Below are 21,513 nucleotides of genomic sequence, written 5' to 3'. Positions count from 1 at the left end.
TATGTGCTGATTTTCGCATAATATCTTATGTGGAAAAAACAAACAACAAACTTTTATCTAGTATTAGTTCTTTAAGTTTTATGTGTGTGTGTTTTTATAGCAAACTCACATTGGACTGTCTGCTGAGTTAACCGAACCACTAATTTTAGCGTTGTAAATCCGTTGACTTACCGCTATACCAGCGGGGGACTCTCTTAAGTTTTGACTGAGCTAAAGACATTAAAATATACGTAAATAACAAATTTGAAAACACTAAAACATGCAATAAGAATAGCTTTGAATTAACTACAAAATGTTTTAACAGGTTATAAGAACTACACGTGCTAAATTTCAAGACACGACAATATATATTCAAAGGTGTGAAAGAACTTCCTTCACATTAATGTAAAGTTTGAAGACATACAGAATAAAATAATATTAGGTTTGAATAAACTAGAAAATCCACAAATCCACATTGGATTATTTGCTTTATTCACTGGAGGTAACTGATCCCCAGGTTTTACCGTTGTAAAGCAGTAGATTTATCGCTGTTCCACCACTAGGGAACAACAGATTTGTAAGCAGTTCAAAATACATTAATAGCACGTATAAAGAAACGATAAATATGTAATCTTTGATGAATATAAGTCACCTAGTGAAGAAGTGCACACGAAAGATGAGACATATTTTTTAAGTAATGTAATAAGAAAGGTTCCCACTGCGAGGTTCATCTAAGTTGTCAGTGTTCATACTTGTGGTTTATAAGTTAAAACATCTGTTTCTGTGCAATTTCTAACAACTACTGGTCCAAATCAGGACTGAACTTAAACAAACAAGTTCAGACATATAGCTCCGGCTGTTGCTGTAAACAGAAGGTTATTTTTATACTTACTTCACATCTGTTGCTTCAATACCACTTCTTCTCCGAAAGAAGAACAACAAGAAAAAAGTCACACCAGCTGCAACAACGAATGCCTTCCTTAGGACAGTCTCCTATAAAAAACAGTCACAGACAGTGACGGAAAAAATATATAAACACACAAACAGTGCAGCCACATCAGGTTAAACTTTCTAAAGTCTTCACCTACATATCGTAAAATATAAATTATTTGTTTGAAACATCACGAACAACTGATAACAGAAACATTGAAGTGTTTCATCAACTCAGCCAGATCGATGATAGAATATATTATGCAATAGAACTTCCTGTACCTTTAGGTGTGGGTAAGTGGATTATTTTATTCAATGTAAATTTCCCTACATTCAGATATAGGTAACTGTGTTATTTAACACAATAGTTTCTTGTACCTTTAGGTGTGCGTAATTGGGTTACTTTATTCAGTGTTGGTTCATGTGCCTTTAGGTGTTAGGATTGTTTGTTTGTTTTCTTATAGCAAAGCCACGTCGGGCTATCTGCTGAGCCTACCGAGGGGAATCGAACCCCTGATTTTGCGTTGTAAATCCGAAGACATACCGCTGTACTAGCGGGGGGCATTTAGATGTTAGGAAGTGGATTGTGTTCTCCACTAGAGCTTCATGTACCTTTAGGTGTCAGGAAGTGGATTGTGTTCTCCATTAGAGCTTCATTTACATTTAGGTGTTAGGAAGTGGATCGTGTTCTCCACTAGAGCTTCATGTACCTTGAGGTGTTAGGAAGTGGATTGTGTTCTCCACTAGAGCTTCATGTACCTTTAGGTGTTAGGAAGTGGATTATGTTCTCCACTAGAGCTTCATGTACCTTTAGGTGTTAGGAAGTGGATTGTGTTTTTCACTAGAGCTTCATGTACATTTAGGTGTCAGGAAGTGGATTGTGTTCTCCACTAGAGCTTCATGTACCTTTAGGTGTTAGGAAGTGGATTGTGTTCTCCACTAGAGCTTAATGTACCTTTAGGTGTTAGGAAGTGGATTATATTCTCCACTAGAGCTTCACGTATCTTTAGGTGTTAGGAAGTGGATTATGTTCTCCACTAGAACTTCATGTACCTTTAGGTGTTAGGAAGTGGATTGTGTTCTCCACTAGAGCTTCACGTACATTTAGGTGTTAGGAAGTGGATTGTGTTCTCCACTAGAGCTTCACGTACATGTAGGAGATAGGAAGTGGATTGTGTTCTCCACAACAGCTTCACGTACATTTAGGCGTTAGGAAGTGGATTGTGTTCTCCACTAGAGCTTCACGTACATTTAGGTGTTAGGAAGTGGATTGTGTTCTCCACTAGAGCTTCATGTACATTTAGAAACTAGATTATTTTATCCAATAGCGCTTTATGTACCTTTAGGTGTGGGTAACTGAGTTATTTTACTCAACAGTGGTTCATGTGTCTTTAGGTGTTAGGAAGAGGGTTATTTTAGCCAGTAGTGCTTAGTGTGCTCTTAGGTGTTAGGAACAGGGTTATACACTGTTGGTCAAACGCTTAAGGCCAATGAACATAAAGATAAAATATGCATTTTGCGTGTTAGATTCAACCACTTATTTGAGTAGACTTTCGAAAGATCAAAATAATAAAAGGGAAAAAACCCAAAAAACTTGTTTAGCATTTAATAAGGAAAATGTGAAAACTATGAAATTAGCCTAAATACTAGTTGGTGAAAGGTTTAAGACCATACCAAACAGAAGTTCTAAACCTTGTTGGAAATGCCCAACAAGGAGTCTCAGTAGTGAGTTGCACGACCGTCATTGCGAATAACTTCAAACATTCGTTTTGGCAATGTCGATATAAGCGTTTGCAGAAGGCTGGCTGGAATGTTATTCCAAGTGGGGAAGATGGCTTTACAAAGATCATGCACTGTTTGGCATTGACGTCCATTTCTCTAAACTTCCCTTGCCATCCACCCCAAACATTTTCATTGGGGTTCAGTTCGGGCAAACACGCTGGATGGTCCAAAAGAATCACATTATTCGCCATGAAAAAGTCCCTGTCCTGCGGGTATTGTGAATTGCAGCGTTGTCCTGCTGAAAGATCCAGTCATTTCCACATAAGCGAGGGCCTTCAGTCAATAAGGATGCTCTCTCCAACATGCCAATGTAGCCAGCTGCTGTTTGACGCCCCTGTATAACCTGAAGCTCCATTGTTCCATGGAAGGAGAAAGCACCCTAGAGCATAATGGAACCTCCTTCACTGTGTCGTGTAGAAAATGTCTCTGATGGGATATCCTTATCGTGCCAGTAACGTTGGAAGCCATCTGGACCATCCAGGTTAAATATTTCTCATCAGAGAACAAAACCTTCGTCCACTTTTCTACATCCCATGTTTGGTGCTTGTCAGCAAAGTTTAACCGAGCTGTTTCGTGATGTGGAAGGAGACGTGGCTTTTGAAGACGTTTAGAGCGTTTAAAGCTTTTCTCTCATAGAATACTGTCCTATTGTTCTTGAGCTGCATTCTGCGTCCGTAAGGGCCATAATCTGATTCGACGATCGGCTGGTGTCTTGCCGGACAACCCGTCGAATCTTCCTGCTCAACGTCGGCGAAATTTTCTTGGGCCGACCACTTGAAATTCTCGTTCCGTATCTCCCGAGGTCTTTTAAGAAATGTGCAACAGAAGTTTTACTACGCTCAATCTCACCAGCGATGACACGTTGAGAGAGACCTTGCTTTTGCAGCTCGACAATTCTGCCACGTTCATACTCTGTCAACTTTTTAGCCTTTGCCGTGTTTTTACCCAATGTAACACAGGAGATGTCAGTGGGAAATGTTGACAACGTTAATGCTTGAACACAAATGACTAAATTTCGTTACTTGTTTTCCGATTAACGCTTCGTTTTAGTATGGTCTTAAACTTTTGACCAGTTAGTATTTAGGCTAATTTTATAGTGTTCACATTTTCCCTGTTAAATACTGAAAATGTTTTTTTATTTTTATTTTCCCTTTTCTTATTTTCATCTTTTGAAGCTCTATTCAAATAAGTGGTTGAGTCTAACAACGCAAAATGCATATTTTTCCTTATGTTCATTGGGCTTAAGATTTTGGCCAGCAGTGTATTATATAGTAGACCTTTACATACCTTTACGTGTGGGCAACGTAGTTATTTTATTCAGTTGTGGCTCAAGTACTTTTATGTACGGATAACTGGATTATCTTATCCGGTACAACGTTATGTACTTTTAGGTGTTAGATTTGGTTTGGTTTGGTTTATTTGAAATCTCGCGCAAAGCAACACGAGTGCTATCTTCGCTAGCCGTCCCTAATTTAGCAGTGTAAGACTAGAAGGAAAGCAGCTAGTCATCACTTAGGCTACTATTTTGCCAACGAATAGTAGGATTAACCATCACATTATAACGCCCCCACGGCTGAAAAGGTGAGCATGTTTGGTGTGACAGGGATTCGAACCCGCGACCCTTATATTACGAGTCGAGCGCCTTAATCAGCTGGTCATGCCGGGGCGTTAGGTGTTAGTAACTGGATTAGTTTATGCAAAAGAGCTTCATATATATTTAAGTGTGGGTAACTGAGCTATTTTATCTTGAAGAGATGGAACATCTAGGTCGTGAAAACTAATTAAACTCATAATTACACTGGTAATAAAAAAATGTGAAATTTAATTATGGTGTAGGAATGGCAGTGCCAAGAAAGTACAGAAATAAGGTAAGGACAAATACATAAAATGTCACGACATAAGTAGCCAAAACATTTTAAGAATATCTTTTATCTACAACTAAATGTTGACATCCTATGAGTTACATGAATTCATATTTTAATAAATAAAATTTAAACTGAATAGTGCGATATATACTCTTTAAGTGGCTAATAACCAGCATCTTGCAAACCTGTCTCAGTACTTATTGGTTACTTATGTTTAATGGTTGTATGTATTTACTTATTGGTTACTTATATATTATATGTTTAATGGTTGTATGTATTTACTTGTTGGTTACTTATGTTTAATGGTTGTATGTATTCCCTTCTGCACCATACTTTTTCCCTTTTTACCACTCTCTTTTTTAAACCAATTTTATTGAAGCAGGTTGATAAGTGAATATTTGTTGTTTTGTTTTCTTTATAATTCAATAAATAAATATATGTATATATTGTTAATATCGTATCAATTTCTTTAATTTTAGATTACAGTGGAGACCAGCGCAGGTGTAATGATTTTTCCAAGGCTGTATAAGTACCATAGAGCAATGGCCTGACGTTAAGGTGTATTTACAGAGTTTACGCCTTCCAACTTTGCCTCAAATCACTTCACGTGCATACAATCGACTCCATCACATGCTATGGTTGTATCGATTAATATAGAGGACGTAATACAGATTCTAGGCCTTGAAGTGTGACACCACATATATACACACAGGTGCTAGGTTCAGCTTTACTATGTATAATTTTTTTTTTGACAATTAGAAAACTGGTATTTTTAAACTCAGACATCAATAATATGTACATGGATGTGTCAGTTGTATAATTACTTGAGCTGGTTAATACCTGGAATACTAATTTAGATTAATCTTTATTTATTTTTACTGAAATTGTTTTGGCAAATATCATGTTTGTACAGTTAAAACTCATAAACGGCCGTTATATAAGAACAATTTGTGCTTCCATCTAGTGACCAGAAATGAAACATATAAATAACATCTGGGTATAAACTGAACTCACTGAGTAGTAGTAATTTTCATTTTCCCACAAAAATAGGTATAGATAATGAAAAACAGAATCATATTACTGTTATAAAAACTGTGAAACAGTCGATAATAGCAATTAGATGCTCAAATAAGGCTACAACTCAAGCAGTAACTTGCAAGCACCATAAAGTAACAGATTAAATGCGACGGCCATTTTCTTCTTGGCCAATCCTTACATACCAGCATTCTTAGTGATATTTCCAACTATGACACTGCAAGATAAACAATGTCCGAGTGATAAGTTTATTTCAAAATCTCCTTTTCACTGAAAGAGTATATAGGAGTATTAAGATATTCCTAGGTGAAATCCTGTTGTTTTTTTTTTTGAAGTTTTAAAGTTATATCAAAGTAAATAGAAACCTACGTTTAACGTATCACTGAAATATTCATCAGAAGATGCTAGTAACAACAAAGTTAAAAAAAGATAAAATCCATCATGGTGATTACATCACCTGCATCACTTCATTTTAATAGGTATTCTCAAGCCCCCTTACGAATGAATGAATTACTACTAGAGCAATCATTATCAGAATTGTAAGGAATTGCTTAGCAACATCGTCAGCGAGAAAGTCCAAAACTACCTATACTGTTCAACACGTATTTTTATGAATGAAAAATACACGTGCACTTTTAAGTTGAAAAAAGAAACATTTGACATCTTTCACCTTCAACACCAACACGTTTTTGGTTCTTTTTTTTACACTTGCCTAAAAACATTTAACATAAGTTTTAACTTTGCAGTAGGGGAAAACAAGGATGAATATTTCACAAATATTTTGTCACCAATCTCTATTTAACCAGTTATTATCTATCTCTATGAATATCCTTCACGGTTATTGTTTGAAAAACAAGAAGAAGAAAAGACATAGAGAATTTTGTTGTTGTTTTTTGTTATCGTCACCCATTGATAGGAAGAAAAGAACTGTTTTCTCTGTTATTATAACTTCCACAGATAAGACGTAGGGAACTTCTTGTCACTATCTTCGATTAGGACACCACGAATTGTTTACTGTTGAAAGCACTTTTGAACAACTTGGCAAACTTTAGTAGCTAAAGCGGAAGTATGTTTGTTCTTATATACACATAAAACAAACATCCCTCTTTAACTGGACACGCCATAGAAACCAGATTATGAATTTTAGCATTATAAGTCCTTAAACTTGCAAATGAAGTTTTTGTTGTTTTTTTTTATTTCGCGCAAAGCTACCCGAGGGCTATCTGTGCTAGCCGTCCCCAATTTAGTAGCGTAAGACTAGAGGGAAGACAGCGAGTCATCACCGCCCACCGCCTACTCTTGGGATACTCTTTTACCAACGAATAGTGGGATTGACTATAACTTATAACGCCCATCGGATTACAGGCCTCAGGTATTTTTGGACTAAAACAAAATAATTCTAATCGCAAACGCCAAAATCTGCAAGACCACTTGTCTTAGGCCTAACATTATTTAAACCTTTATTAAGTATGGCCAATATACTATAAATAAATTAACACTAACTTGTGTGAGTTTTATCCTTTAATTTAGTTTTGGCTAAACATTATTGGAGTTATACTATCAATAAAAAAAACTTATAATGTTTTTTCTACGAATAAACGTTAGATCTTTTCTTTATAAACTTTAATGAGGTTTTGATACATAGTTGTATTAAATATACTTCCGTTGGAAAGAAGTGGAAGTGTATTTATGGAGAAAGGTGAATGTGAATTTTCAGCACGGACAAAAATGAGTAATGTTACATTGGCCTTAGCTTTTGACATTGAATATAATATTAGGTTGAGGAATAATTCGTGAGCGTTTTTAAATAATTTCATTCAAGCATTACATGCAAGACTATACAATACTTCAATGCATGAACACATTACACCCAAAACATTTATTCTGATACTTTATTTCATGTAATACCTAGGTATATTGTATGCATTGTTTTAAACGAAATTGCAAGAAATTAAATGCGAAAAGCAGATGGTGTCGAAAATGCTCGATTTTGTCCACTTGACATTCCATTTAATGAGCTGAAAATGAAAACAAAAATTAAAGACATGAAAATCAAACACACCATCTATTAGAGCAAAAAATTATCTACCAAATGACATGAAATATTTTGCGAAACCGTTTCATTTATGAATATATTTATTTAACTTGAAAAAACGCTCACAAATTATTCCTCAACCCAATAAATGATTTGATGTTTTCTGGCACAAAGCAACTAGGTTATCTGCGCTACAATAAATAAGTTGATCATCAAATCTCTTCTGTAGACATCGGATCAGTGGTGCGATAATACTGGAGGGGTTTTAATGGTGTGGCTTTACTCTTCCAATACTCAACTGTGAGGTTTGACACTCAGTAAAACATAATATTTATATTTTCATATATGGTTTTCTATAAGTAATTTATTTTGTTAGTTCTTGGCTTTGATAATTTATCACATTTAAATAATCATTTCTTATTACGTTACAAACCTCACTTGAAACTCTTACCAGTCATAATTATACCAACTTTTAAGTTTATATGACATTTCCTTGTAAATGTCCCGACCTTTTGTCTTCTTCATCTTTATCCAATGCTCCATCTGACAAAATGTTCTTGCTTTTACCCTACAACCGATTGTTAAATTTTAGTTCAAATTCAATTCTGATTTCATTGATTAGAGAGTCCCAACCAAGAACTTGAAAGTGTCCATGTCAAGTTAACTAGTATATTCTATCACAGTGATTTACTGACATTGAGTTGTTCAAGTGAACCATTTGACTGCTTCCTGTACTTGTGATCAGAAACTGCTCCCAGCCTAAATCTTATACTTTCATTACTGGCCCATACTCAGTGTTTCTAATGTTTGGTATTGGAAACAGACTGTTGGCTACAGTGTACCACCATTTGACTCAGTTGCTCTCATATTAGTTGATTTATGAGGAAGGCTCCATCTTTCTGAAAGACGAATTTCTTTTCCTTAAACTAAATATCATTCTCTTCCAAGGTTGACATCTGTTAATCCACTCCAGATCTAGCTACTATCAAATAACTTCACATCAGTATACTGTACTACCCTCTATAGTCAATGTTTCTAAAAACCTGGACAGTCAGGCCATTTAGGGACACAGAATATGTCTTTGCATTAGTTCTGTAGCAACCTTTATCTTCTGTAGTCAAGTCATTTCTGGGTATGGTAGTTATCTTTACATTAATTTTGTAGCAGTCTTGGTTGGAATTTACTTTGTTTTGTTCGACTGCAGTGTTTAACAATCAGAACAGAGTTGATAATTTGTTGAATGTCTCCAAACATGAATAAACTCCTTTAATATTTGCTTTATTTATTGTCTTGAACCCATTAGCAGGTAGGGACCATCTGTTGGCTTGTCATTATAACCTGACAAATCTGGTAATGAAACTTATTCATTTGTAACCAATCATCTTTCTATCCCTTACTTGAACTGAAATGCATGAGGACCTAGGGCATTCTTCTTACTCTATATATGTTTCACCATTTCCAATAAAATGACACTTCTTTAGCACTAAGCAGTTTTATTTCAGTTTGTATCATAAGCAGCCTATAACTTTGATTGTATTACACACAAGACCTTGGTAAACAACCCCTGCCTTGGTCTGTATGATACACAATGCCTTGGCAAACAGCCTCTGCCTTAGTATGGATCACATACAAACACTCAAAATAGCCTCTGGATAAATGTATGGATTAAGAAGTCTTCTAATCAACAAGTGAAGTGAAAACACAATAAATTATACAAATAGTAACATTCTATGAAGCAGAAAATGGTACAAGCACATATGCAGTTTTGGGAGATTAATAATTATACAAAATTCATGAAACAATATAATTAGAGGCCTTTAATTAATTAATTAATTAATTTTGCAACTTAGAAACATCCTGTTTGTATTCACAAAATGCTGAACTTTCAACTCTTGACCAATTCCATTGCTTTAGAGCTACCTATGAGAGTCCATAACTGTATCTTTTGCAAGAACAATGTCTTATGGAGACAAACAGTCCAACTTATTATTCTAGAGGACTCCTGTACTGTTTCTCATTTGTAGAAATGGACATTATTGCCTCTTCAGTTTGGGATGTGTTTAGTTCCATGAGGTAACCACATGTGGTTCATACTGGTGTAATCCCTTCACCACCTCAGTAGTCTGGGCTGTTCTTGGTAACTTGAGGTAACAGATGTATTTCATGTTGATGGTTGTAATCACATACAGTTGAGTACAGTTCTGTAGAAGACGTCAAACTGTTTAACACTCTAGCATCATTTTTCACCAAGGAAACCATGTGATCAACCCAGTTCTATAGCCTGCTGGTTGATGTTAATGCTCTGTTTAGCTATTGTAGCACGTCTCTCAACTGGCTCTTTATCTAAAGGCAAAGGAAATACATGGCTCTTTGTTTGTCATTAAACGTTTTAGTTATGACACTTCTTATTAGACTATTAAAGTAAATATGTGCACATTATCAGGCAGGTGGCAGCACTGCTTATGTAGATATTTGTAATCCAAATGGCATTTTAAATATATCTTCAATAGGTCATCAGAACTTTACAATACTATAAAGTGTTTCCTTTTATAACAACATCTATGTAATGGCTGAGTCACAAGTTTTGGTAATGTCAAAAACCTAAAATATGGTGTGAAAACAATGTGAGCTACATAAGTCATCTTCTAAGTGTTGTTTAGTACGATAATGTGAAGTACATAAGTTACCAAACAGTGTTGTTTAGAAAGGCAATGCGAGCTACAAAAGTTATCTAACTGTTGTTTAAGAAGATGATGTGAGCTACAAAACTTATCTAACAGTATTGTTTAAGAAGATACACATCTATTACTGTAAACAGTGTTCAACATTGTTAACAGTGCAGACAACAGAATAAATGAATCAGATAAAATTACAAACATGTATATTTTGTTACACAAATATTGTGATAAATGAATATTATTATGGTTGAATTTTCCATTTCACTATTTGGTCTTTGTAAAAATAAATTAATGAGGTATTTATGAGAAATACATAAGTAACACGTCACAATTACATAGCTGTTTACAAGATGTCAGTCTGATAAATAGACTTATACAGAACTACCTGATTTGATGTTTTTGAATAAAACTTTCTTTTAAATGCAAATGAATTAACATTGAGAATGTAATTACTCTAAACTGACATTCTAACAAGCATGACCACTCTCGATGTTTGAGGTTATTTAGACCAAAAGAAACAAAAGCACTTAATAAGATATGCTCAGCCACTGTTTATGCATGGTTTATTAAAGTAGTCAAGCTTTACAAAAATATCCACCACCTAAACTAGGAGCTAGATAACAACTGTACACTTTGACTAGCTCTCTTAATTATTTTAGTTTAAACAGTTTATAATCAACAACTTATGACTAGGAATACAAAGTTAATTAATGTGAGGATATCTTGGCATTTTTCCAACGTTAATCAGCAAGTGTGTGCGATAAAAGATGAAGGACGGTCAAATGGATGGACAAAACAATTGGTTCACATAATTATTTTTTAAATTGCAGAGCAAAATGGAGGAAGGTGTAAAGAATTAATAAGATCAAAAGATTAACAGAGTTTCAGATATCCTTCTGTAACAAAGCTGAAGAAATATTGAACAGAATGACTGGTGGAATTGATATAGAAAAATACCAGACAAACAGAATGATTTATAGAACATAGCTGACATAGCATAATATTAAACATAAAGAGAATGACCTGGAGAATTAATTTCTGGAACAAAGCTGACATAGCATAATATTAGACAAACAGAATGACCTGGAGAATTAATTTCATATAGAAAAATACCAGACAAATAGAATTGTTTCTAGAACAAAGCTGACATAGCATAATATTAGACAAACAGAATGATGTGTGAAATTAATTTGATATAGAAAAATACCAGACAAACAGAATGATTTCTAGAAAAAAAGCTGACATAGCATAATATTAAACATAAAGAGAATGACCTGGATAATTAATTTGATATTGAAAAATACCAGACAAACAGAATTATTTCTAGAACAAACATGACATAGCATAACATAAGACATAAACAGAATGACTGGTGGAATTAATTCGATATAGAAAAATACTAGACAAACAGAATTATTTCTAGAACAAAGCTGACATAGCATAATGTCAGACAAACAAAATAAACTGGAGAATTAATTTGATATAGACCAGACAAACAGAATTATTTCTAGAACAAAGCTGACATAGCATAATATCAGACATAAACAGAATGACTGGTGGAATTAATTTGATATAAAAAAATACTAGACAAACAGAATGATTTCTAGAACAAAGCTGACATAGCATAATATCAGACATAAACAGAATGACTGGTGGAATTAATTTGATATAGAAAAATACCAGACAAACAGAATTATTTCTAGAACAAAGCTGACATAGCATAATATTAGACAAACAGAATGATGTGTGAAATTAATTTGATATAGCAAAATACTAGACAAACAGAATTATTTCTAGAACAAAGCTGAAATAGCATAATGTCAGACAAACAGAATAAACTGGACAATTAATTTGATATAGAAAGATACCAGACAAACAGAATTATTTCTAGAACAAACCTGACACAGCATAATATTAGACATAAACAGAATGACCTGGAGAATTAATTTGATATAGAAAAATACTAGACAAACAGAATTATTTCTAGAACAAAGCTGACATAGCATAATATTAGACAAACAGAATGATGTGTGAAATTAATTTGATATAGAAAAATACTAGACAAACAGAATGATTTCTAGAACAAAGCTGACATAGCATAATATCAGACATAAACAGAATGACTGGTGGAATTGATTTGATATAGAAAAATACCAGAGAAGCAGAATTATTTCTAGAACAAAGCTGACATAGCATAATATCAGACATAAATAGAATGATGTGTGGAATTAATTTGATATAGAAAGATACCAGACAAACAGAATTATTTCTAGAACAAAGCTGACATAGCATAATATTGGACATAAACAGAATAACCTGGAGAATTAATATGGGTGGTTAGTTGGTTGATTTAGTGTTTTATGGCACAAAGCAGCCAGACTATTTGTGCCAAACATCCAGTAAAAAGTTAAAATTAAATTTAGTAAAATCCATAAAAGGTAATTAATAATTAATTTGATACAGAAAGATATCAGACAAACAATGATTTCTAGAATAAAGTTAACATGAAATAATATTAGACACAAACAGAATGGCTTTCAGTATTCTATAGTGTTTAGTTGTTTTTATTGTGGTTGTAACAGACTTAGAATGTGTAAGAACAGAAATATGGGAAGATGAAATCAAGTTAAAGTTTCAAAAATGTTACACTTTAAACAAAAAGATATCTGATCAGTCGTCTTACCAACTATACATCAAATAAAAATAGACATTAATAAAATATTGGATATAACTCACTTCTCTTGCAACTATAAAATATCAAATTAGAAAACTAGTCTCACATGACTTGTAGAAATGGGTTTTTGCCTCAACAAAAATACTGTTATAAATGTATTCAAGGTGATTTGTTTCGAACATGGCAATTTATAGGTTTCCAAGCAAAAAACAAATTACATTCCTTTGTGGTGAATAAATGAAAAATTTCATGCATTTTGGTAACTTGGTCTACAATTATAACTTTAACCTTATTTGATAATATCCACCCAAACTAAAAAGTAAACTTTTATCTTAAGAGCACCAATGTTATGAAATACAAACAATTTATAAACAAACCTTTACCGATAACAGCAAATAAAAACTCATTACTTCAAATACATGTCTGTGTGTTAAAACTGGAAACTTCATGATCTGTGTGTATGCTTATCAAATAGTATTGAATAACTCTATAAATACTTACATAATTATTAATACAATATTCTAATACCTATTGTCCTTGGAACTCTAGATTTCTAACATGGCAAAAACAAATTTGGCTTGGAGATTTTTAGATTGGAATTAACGTGTCTGCCATTTGAACATTTAAGTATGTATTTCAGTTTTAAGAGCTTTAAAAACTTTCTTGGTTTTAATGATGGTTGCTAAAAGAGTTGCTGACAGTAATCTAAGTTTTTATTATTTGCTTGGTTGAATGAGAACAGCTAGAAGCAGCTCTGGAAACAGTGGTCTATGTGAGTGATTATCCATAGAATTTTTCTGTTACACAGTATCGTGAGCAAAGCTATATTAATGCACTAAAACTGCCCTCAGTACAACTTAAATGTTAAAAGCATATTAAAGCCATAACAATACTCTCTTTAGACTGACCAGTTCTGCTGCAATAAAGGACACAGGTCAGCAGCAGAGATGGAATGAACCAACTGTACAACTAATGAAATCTTGAATATACAACAAAGATAAACAAAAACCTAGAAAAGAACTATTCAGTTGAAAAAAATATTTCTGCAAAACTAAAACCTAATAAGAAATTAATCATTTAATTAAATCATCAGCTCAAGTGGCAGACCTGAAACAGTCACCCACCCAATGCTCCACAGTCTCATAGCCCAAAAGACCACATCTCACCCTAAGCCATTCATGGATCAGAAGCACTAGAAGGACCATACTGTCAAGACATCATCTTAATACACAATACAAAGAAACTCGAGTCATTCTTAGATCACCAGTAGGAAATTTATATGGACAAGACTACAGTTCATGATATTTTTGGATCACAGCAGCAAACAAACATGTGTTACAGGATAAAACAAAAGATGAGACAGACACAGTTTAAATTCACTTGACTGTTAAAACTGTTTTAAATGTCTTTAGAAACTCAAGTAGAAAGACCACCTAGTGGCAGTGTGTTTAAATAATAGACATGCAGCTAAGTGTTTCTAAATGCATAGTGGATTTCAAGAACACTTGTAGAAACACTCAGATTAAAACCGACACTAGAAACCCTTACTTTATGCTGTACTCACTACTTGATTGGCACAACAGTAGTTGTCTGACAATGTTTCCATGACAGTTCGTTTACAACAATTAAAATAATAAATTAAATTTTGATTTTAATATACCAAGTACAAAATCATCTATAGTAACTTTGTTTGAGTGAGACTTTAAACCACCCATCATGGGTGTTATCAAAAAGTATGAATATTAACAAAGACAGAACGAACGGCTCCAGAATGTTAGTTTGTCTGTGATACAGCACATTTCTTCAGGTTTTCTGGTTGTTTCACAAAAGTCTTAACACACTTTCAGATGAATCTGACGATATTAAGCTTTGAATTTCTTTTCGTTTCTAATAACACCATTTAGAGGCTTTCCATTCTTCTTCCAGCCAGACCTTCTTCGAGAGTCATATAATGTGTCTGACTCAGAGTCTGAAACCATGAGGCTACTGTTCTGTGATTTTCCTGAAACAGAGAAAAACATTTTGTAAAAATGTAAATCATTCAGAAACCTAGAAAGAAATTAATCAACAGTAACAAAGAGAAATATTAAAATCATGAAATATTCTGCAGTTTGGTGTAGTAGTATAGTACCTTACCAGTACCACAACATACAGTGAGTGGTAGTAGTAGTACCTTACCAGTACCACAACATACAGTGAGTGGTAGTAGTAGTAGTACCTTACCAGTACCACAACATGCAGTGAGTGGTAGTAGTAGTAGTAGTACCTTACCAGTACCACAACATGCAGTGAGTGGTAGTAGTAGTAGTAGTACCTTACCAGTACCACAACATACAGTGAGTGGTAGTAGTAGTAGTACTTACCAGTACCACAACATGCAGTGAGTGGTAGTAGTAGTAGTAGTACCCCCACCAGCACCACAACATACAGTGAGTGGTAGTAGTAGTAGTAGTACCTTACCAGTACTACAACATGCAGTGAGTGGTAGTAGTAGATTAGTAGTACCTTACCAGCACCACAACACGCAGTGAGTGGTAGTAGTAGTGTAGTAGTAGTACCTTACCAGCACCACAACACAGTGAGTGGTAGTAGTAGTAGTAGTAGCCTTCACCAGCACCACAACACACGCAGTGAGTGGTAGTAGTAGTAGTAGTAGTACCTTACCAGTACCACAACATACAGTGAGTGGTAGTAGTAGTAGTAGTAGTACCTTACCAGTACCACAACATACAGTGAGTGGTAGTAGTAGTAGTAGTAGTACCTTACCAGTACCACAACATACAGTGAGTGGTAGTAGTAGTAGTAGTACCTTACCAGTACTACAACATGCAGTGAGTGGTAGTAGTAGTAGTAGCAGTACCTTACCAGTACTACAACATGCAGTGAGTGGTAGTAGTAGTAGTAGTACCTTACCAGTACTACAACATGCAGTGAGTGGTAGTAGTAGTAGTAGTACCTTACCAGTACCACAACATACAGTGAAAGGTAGTAGTAGTAGCAGTACCTTACCAGTACCACAACATGCAGTGAGTGGTGGTAGTAGTATAGCATTACCACCAGCACCACAACACACAGTGAGGTGGTAGTAGTAGTAGTAGTACCTTACCAGTACCACAACATACAGTGAGTGGTAGTAGTAGTAGTAGTAGTACCTTACCAGTACCACAACATACAGTGAGTGGTAGTAGTAGTAGTAGTACCTTACCAGTACCACAACATACAGTGAGTGGTGGTAGTAGTAGTAGTAGTACCTTACCAGTACCACAACATACAGTGAGTGGTAGTAGTATAGTACCCTACCAGTACCACAACATGCAGTGAAAGGTAGTAGTAGTAGTAGCAGTACCTTACCAATACCACAACATGCAGTGAGTGGTAGTAGTAGTAGTAGTACCTTACCAGTACCACAACACACAGTGAGTGGTAGTAGTAGTACCTTACCAGTACCACAACACACAGTGAGTGGTAGTAGTAGTACCTTACCAGTACCACAACACAGAGTGAGTGGTGGTAGTAGTAGTAGTACCTTACCAGTACCACAACATACAGTGAGTGGTAGTAGTAGTACCTTACCAGTACCACAACACACAGTGAGTGGTAGTAGTAGTAGTAGCTTACCAGTACCACAACATACAGTGAGTGGTAGTGGTAGTAGTAGTAGCACCAGTACCACAACACACAGTGAGTGGTAGTAGTAGTAGCAGTACCTCACCAGTACCACAACACACAGTGAAAGGTAGTAGTAGTAGTACCTTACCAGTACCACAACATGCAGTGAGTGGTAGTAGTAGTAGTAGTACCTTACCAGTACCACAACATGCAGTGAGTGGTAGTAGTAGTATAGCACCCTTACCAGTACCACAACATGCAGTGAGTGGTAGTAGTAGTATAGTACCTTACCAGTACCACAACATGCAGTGAGTGGTGGTAGTAGTAGTAGTACCTTACCAGTACCACAACACACAGTGAAAGGTAGTGGTAGTAGTAGCACCCACCAGTACCACAACATGCAGTGAAAGGTAGTAGTAGTGCCTTATCAGTACCACAACATACAGTGAGTGGTAGTAGTACCTTACCAGTACCACAACATACAGTGAAGTAGTAGTAGTAGTACCTTACCAGTACCACAACATGCAGTGAGTGGTAGTAGTAGTACCTTACCAGTACCACAACATACAGTGAAAGGTAGTAGTAGTAGTACCTTACCAGCACCACAACATACAGTGAAAGGAAGTAGTAGTACCTTACCAGTACCACAATGCAGTGAGTGGTAGTAGTACCTTACCAGCACCACAACATACAGTGAAGGTGGTAGTAGTAGTAGTACCCACCAGCACCATAACATACAGTGAAGTGGTAGCAGTAGTACCTTACCAGCACCACAACATGCAGTGAAAGGTAGTAGTAGTGCCTTATCAGTACCACAACATACAGTGAGTGGTAGTAGTACCCACCAGTACCATAACATACAGTGAAGGTAGTGGTAGTAGTACCTTACCAGTACCACAACACACAGTGAGTGGTAGTAGTACCTTACCAGTACCATAACATACAGTGAAAGGTAGCAGTAGTACCTTACCAGTACCACAACACACAGTGAAAGGTAGTGGTAGTAGTACCCTACCAGTACCACAACACACAGTGAGTGGTAGTAGTAGTAGTACCTTACCAGTACCATAACATACAGTGAAAGGTAGTGGTAGTAGTACCTTACCAGTACCACAACATGCAGTGAGTGGTAGTAGTAGTACCCTACCAGTACCATAACATACAGTGAAAGGTAGTGGTAGTAGTACCCTACCAGTACCATAACATACAGTGAAAGGTAGTGGTAGTAGTACCTTACCAGTACCACAACACACAATGAAAGGTAGTAGTAGTAGCAGCACCTTACCAGTACCACAACACACAGTGAGTGGTAGTAGTAGCAGTACCTTACCAGTACCACAACATACAGTGAAAGGTAGTGGTAGTAGTACCTTACCAGTACCACAACACACAGTGAAAGGTAGTGGTAGTAGTACCTTACCAGTACCACAATATGCAGTGAAAGGTAGTAGTAGTGCCTTATCAGTACCACAACATACAGTGAGTGGTAGTAGTAGCACCCACCAGCACCATAACATACAGTGAAGGGTAGTGGTAGTAGTACCTTACCAGTACCACAACACACAGTGAGTGGTAGTAGTACCTTACCAGTACCATAACACACAATGAAAGGTAGTAGTAGTAGCAGCACCTTACCAGTACCATAACATACAGTGAAAGGTAGTGGTAGTAGTACCTTACCAGTACTACAACATGCAGTGAGTGGTGGTAGTAGTAGCAGTACCTTACCAGTACCACAACATACAGTGAAAGGTAGTGGTAGTAGTACCTTACCAGTACCACAACACACAGTGAAAGGTAGTGGTAGTAGTACCTTACCAGTACCACAACATGCAGTGAAAGGTAGTAGTAGTGCCTTATCAGTACCACAACATACAGTGAGTGGTAGTAGTACCCTACCAGTACCATAACATACAGTGAAAGGTAGTGGTAGTAGTACCCTACCAGTACCATAACACACAATGAAAGGTAGTAGTAGTAGCAGCACCTTACCAGTAACCATAACATACAGTGAAAGGTAGTGGTAGTAGTACCTTACCAGTACCATAACACACAATGAAAGGTAGTGGTAGTAGTACCTTACCAGTACCATAACACACAATGAAAGGTAGTAGTGGTAGTAGTACCTTACCAGTACCATAACACACAATGAAAGGTAGTAGTAGTAGTAGTAGCACCTTACCAGCACCATAACACACAATGAAAGGTAGTAGTGGTAGTAGTACCTTACCAGTACCATAACACACAATGAAAGGTAGTAGTGGTAGTAGTACCTTACCAGTACCATAACACACAATGAAAGGTAGTAGTAGTAGTAGTACCTTACCAGTACCATAACACACAATGAAAGGTAGTGGTAGTAGTACCTTACCAGCACCATAACACACAATGAAAGGTAGTAGTGGTAGTAGCCCTTACCAGCACCATAACACACAATGAAAGGTAGTAGTGGTAGTAGTACCCACCAGCACCATAACATACAGTGAAAGGTGGTAGTGGTAGTAGCACCTTACCAGCACCATAACACACAATGAAAGTAGTAGTGGTAGTAGTACCTTACCAGTACCATAACACACAATGAAAGGTAGTAGTGGTAGTAGTACCTTACCAGTACCATAACACACAATGAAAGGTAGTAGTGGTAGTAGTACCTTACCAGTACCATAACACACAATGAAAGGTAGTAGTGGTAGTAGTACCTTACCAGTACCATAACATACAGTGAAAGGTAGTGGTAGTAGTACCTTACCAGTACCATAACACACAATGAAAGGTAGTAGTGGTAGTAGTACCTTACCAGTACCATAACATACAGTGAAAGGTAGTGGTAGTAGCAGTACCTTACCAACACCACAACACACAGTGAGTGGTAGTAGTAGTATATCTTCATGCAAGATGTTAGTGGTATTTGTATTCCTGTAAGTATTTGACTTCCCTTTAACAGATACAACTGGTTCAACAGAGTATACATAACTCTATTAATAAAGTATTTGACTTCCCTTTAACAGATACAACTGGTTCAACAGAGTATACATAACTCTATTAATAAAGTATTTGACTTCCCTTTAACAGATACAACTGGTTCAACAGAGTATACATAACTCTATTAATAAAGTATTTGACTTCCCTTTAAAAGACAGAACTGGTTCAATAGTTTACACATAATTTTATCACGACTTCCCTTTAACAGACAGAACTGGTTGAACAGTTTATACATAATTCTATCAATAAAGTTTGGTAAATTGTCTACATCAAAATTACATGAGGTCTAAAATATAGAATTCTGTTACTATTCACTGTTCCAGTTAGTAAAAGTTGGTTTTTCTCTGAGTACTGTCACCACTTCTCCCACATCAAAATACTTCAGTCATATGATCTATAGATCCTTGAAAAGCCCATCTGTTGGAATGTTTTATCTTTTGTTGTCAACTTTTATTCTCTTCCAACACCCAAACTTGCCTTCATTTGTATCTGCCAGCCTCAATTAATATATATGTGTTGATAGTTTTTAGAGCCATGTTATAATAGGCTCTCTCAGCTTGCAAAAGATTTACCCCCACCCCTCCAATGATTAGCTATGAGCGGGGTGATGGTGGAAGACTGCTCAACCTTCGAGTACCCCTAGTGACTAATTAGTGAAAATCACTGCCAGGCCAGGTAGTTTAAATACAAAATAAACACAATGTTAGAAAAGTAAGTTTTACGGAGTATTGATAATTAATAAACATAAATAGTAGTGAGTACATAACATCCCCATTAGTTACAATCCAATTTACGTGAAGTCTTTTTATCAAATTAAATTGGCATTCGAACAGTTTTTAAATGACTCAAAAAAACAGAGTGGACAAAGAAAAAAGCCACTGAAAATAAACTTTCTAAGTGTTTTTATCATGTTACTGTTCAACCACTGAAAATAAACTTTCTAAGTGTTTTTATCATGTTACTGTTCAACCACTGAAAATAAAAACTTTCCAAGTGTTTTTATCGTGTTACTGTTCAACCACTGAAAATAAAAACTTTCCAAGTGTTTTTATCGTGTTACTGTTCAACCACTGAAAATAAAAACTTTCCAAGTGTTTTTATCGTGTTACTGTTCAACCACTGAAAATAAAAACTTTCCAAGTGTTTTTATCGTGTTACTGTTCAACCACTGAAAATAAAAACTTTCCAAGTGTTTTTATCATGTTACTGTTCAACCACTGAAGATTGTTACCTCTAGATATTAGAGGTATTCCATCCTTGTCACTACTGTCTTCAAGAAGAGCATACCTGTGACGTTTCTTTTGTTTCCGACACTTCACTCTGACAAAGAAAAACAAAAGGCCTGGTTAGTTATCAAATTTGAGTAAATGTTGTTTTTTCTTTCACATAATAGATTAAAATTATCTCAGTTAATAACAGTAATTTATATTTTCTATAGAAGAAGAGCCTACGTGCCTGACTCGGGTTACAAACACAGCTTTATTAAATACTTAAATAAACAAAAGGGGGCCAATAACTGAAAATCATGTTCCTACAGTACATATTTTATCAATAATTATTTTTATACATGGTAGATATTACTTGAATCATAAACATTTTTGTAAAATAAGTTACAGAATCCATGTTTCCTTTGCAGGTTTAATGGTCTATACGAAGGTAGTACCTTATGGATTTCAACAGTATGTCACTAAGATGAAGAAAATTTGGATAAATTATAGCTAAAAGTAAAGGAAAAGATAACATGTAAATAATACAGGCCATAATTTGGTAAGGATAAAATCTGAGCACAAACAGTCCTTTATCTTACATAAGAATTTTATAAAGTTTTAATACACGGGTTATTGCAAAGTTGACAAAAACAAACATAATAATATAACCAATTCAACAAGCAGTTTCTTTGGTTGGTTCAGACTTTTCTTTAAACTCTACACAAAAGGGTTATTT

At 35.5% G+C, this 21,513-nt stretch overlaps 1 protein-coding gene and 1 long non-coding RNA gene across 2 annotated transcripts in view; one reads left to right on the top strand and one right to left on the bottom strand.

Annotated features, from left to right (window-relative positions):
* Positions 1 to 1,021: 1,021 nt before the first annotated feature.
* Positions 1,022 to 5,289, top strand: LOC143246048 (uncharacterized). Its single transcript, XR_013025743.1, has 2 exons — positions 1,022 to 1,203; positions 5,036 to 5,289. It is a non-coding gene; the product is annotated as an uncharacterized LOC143246048 (long non-coding RNA).
* Positions 5,290 to 10,831: 5,542 nt separating this feature from the next.
* Positions 10,832 to 21,513, bottom strand: part of LOC143246701 (dyslexia-associated protein KIAA0319-like protein) — an 86,579-nt gene continuing 75,897 nt past the window's right edge. The window contains 2 exon segments of the mRNA XM_076493789.1: positions 10,832 to 14,980; positions 20,801 to 20,889. Coding sequence (XP_076349904.1) covers positions 14,841 to 14,980; positions 20,801 to 20,889 — 229 coding nt within the window. The 3' untranslated portion in view covers positions 10,832 to 14,840.

Source organism: Tachypleus tridentatus, chromosome 3, assembly GCF_004210375.1.
Source record: "Tachypleus tridentatus isolate NWPU-2018 chromosome 3, ASM421037v1, whole genome shotgun sequence".
NCBI classification, from domain to species: Eukaryota; Metazoa; Arthropoda; class Merostomata; order Xiphosura; family Limulidae; genus Tachypleus; species Tachypleus tridentatus.
Note: the sequence above shows the minus strand (reverse complement) of the source record. Positions and strands in the feature narration are given on the sequence as shown.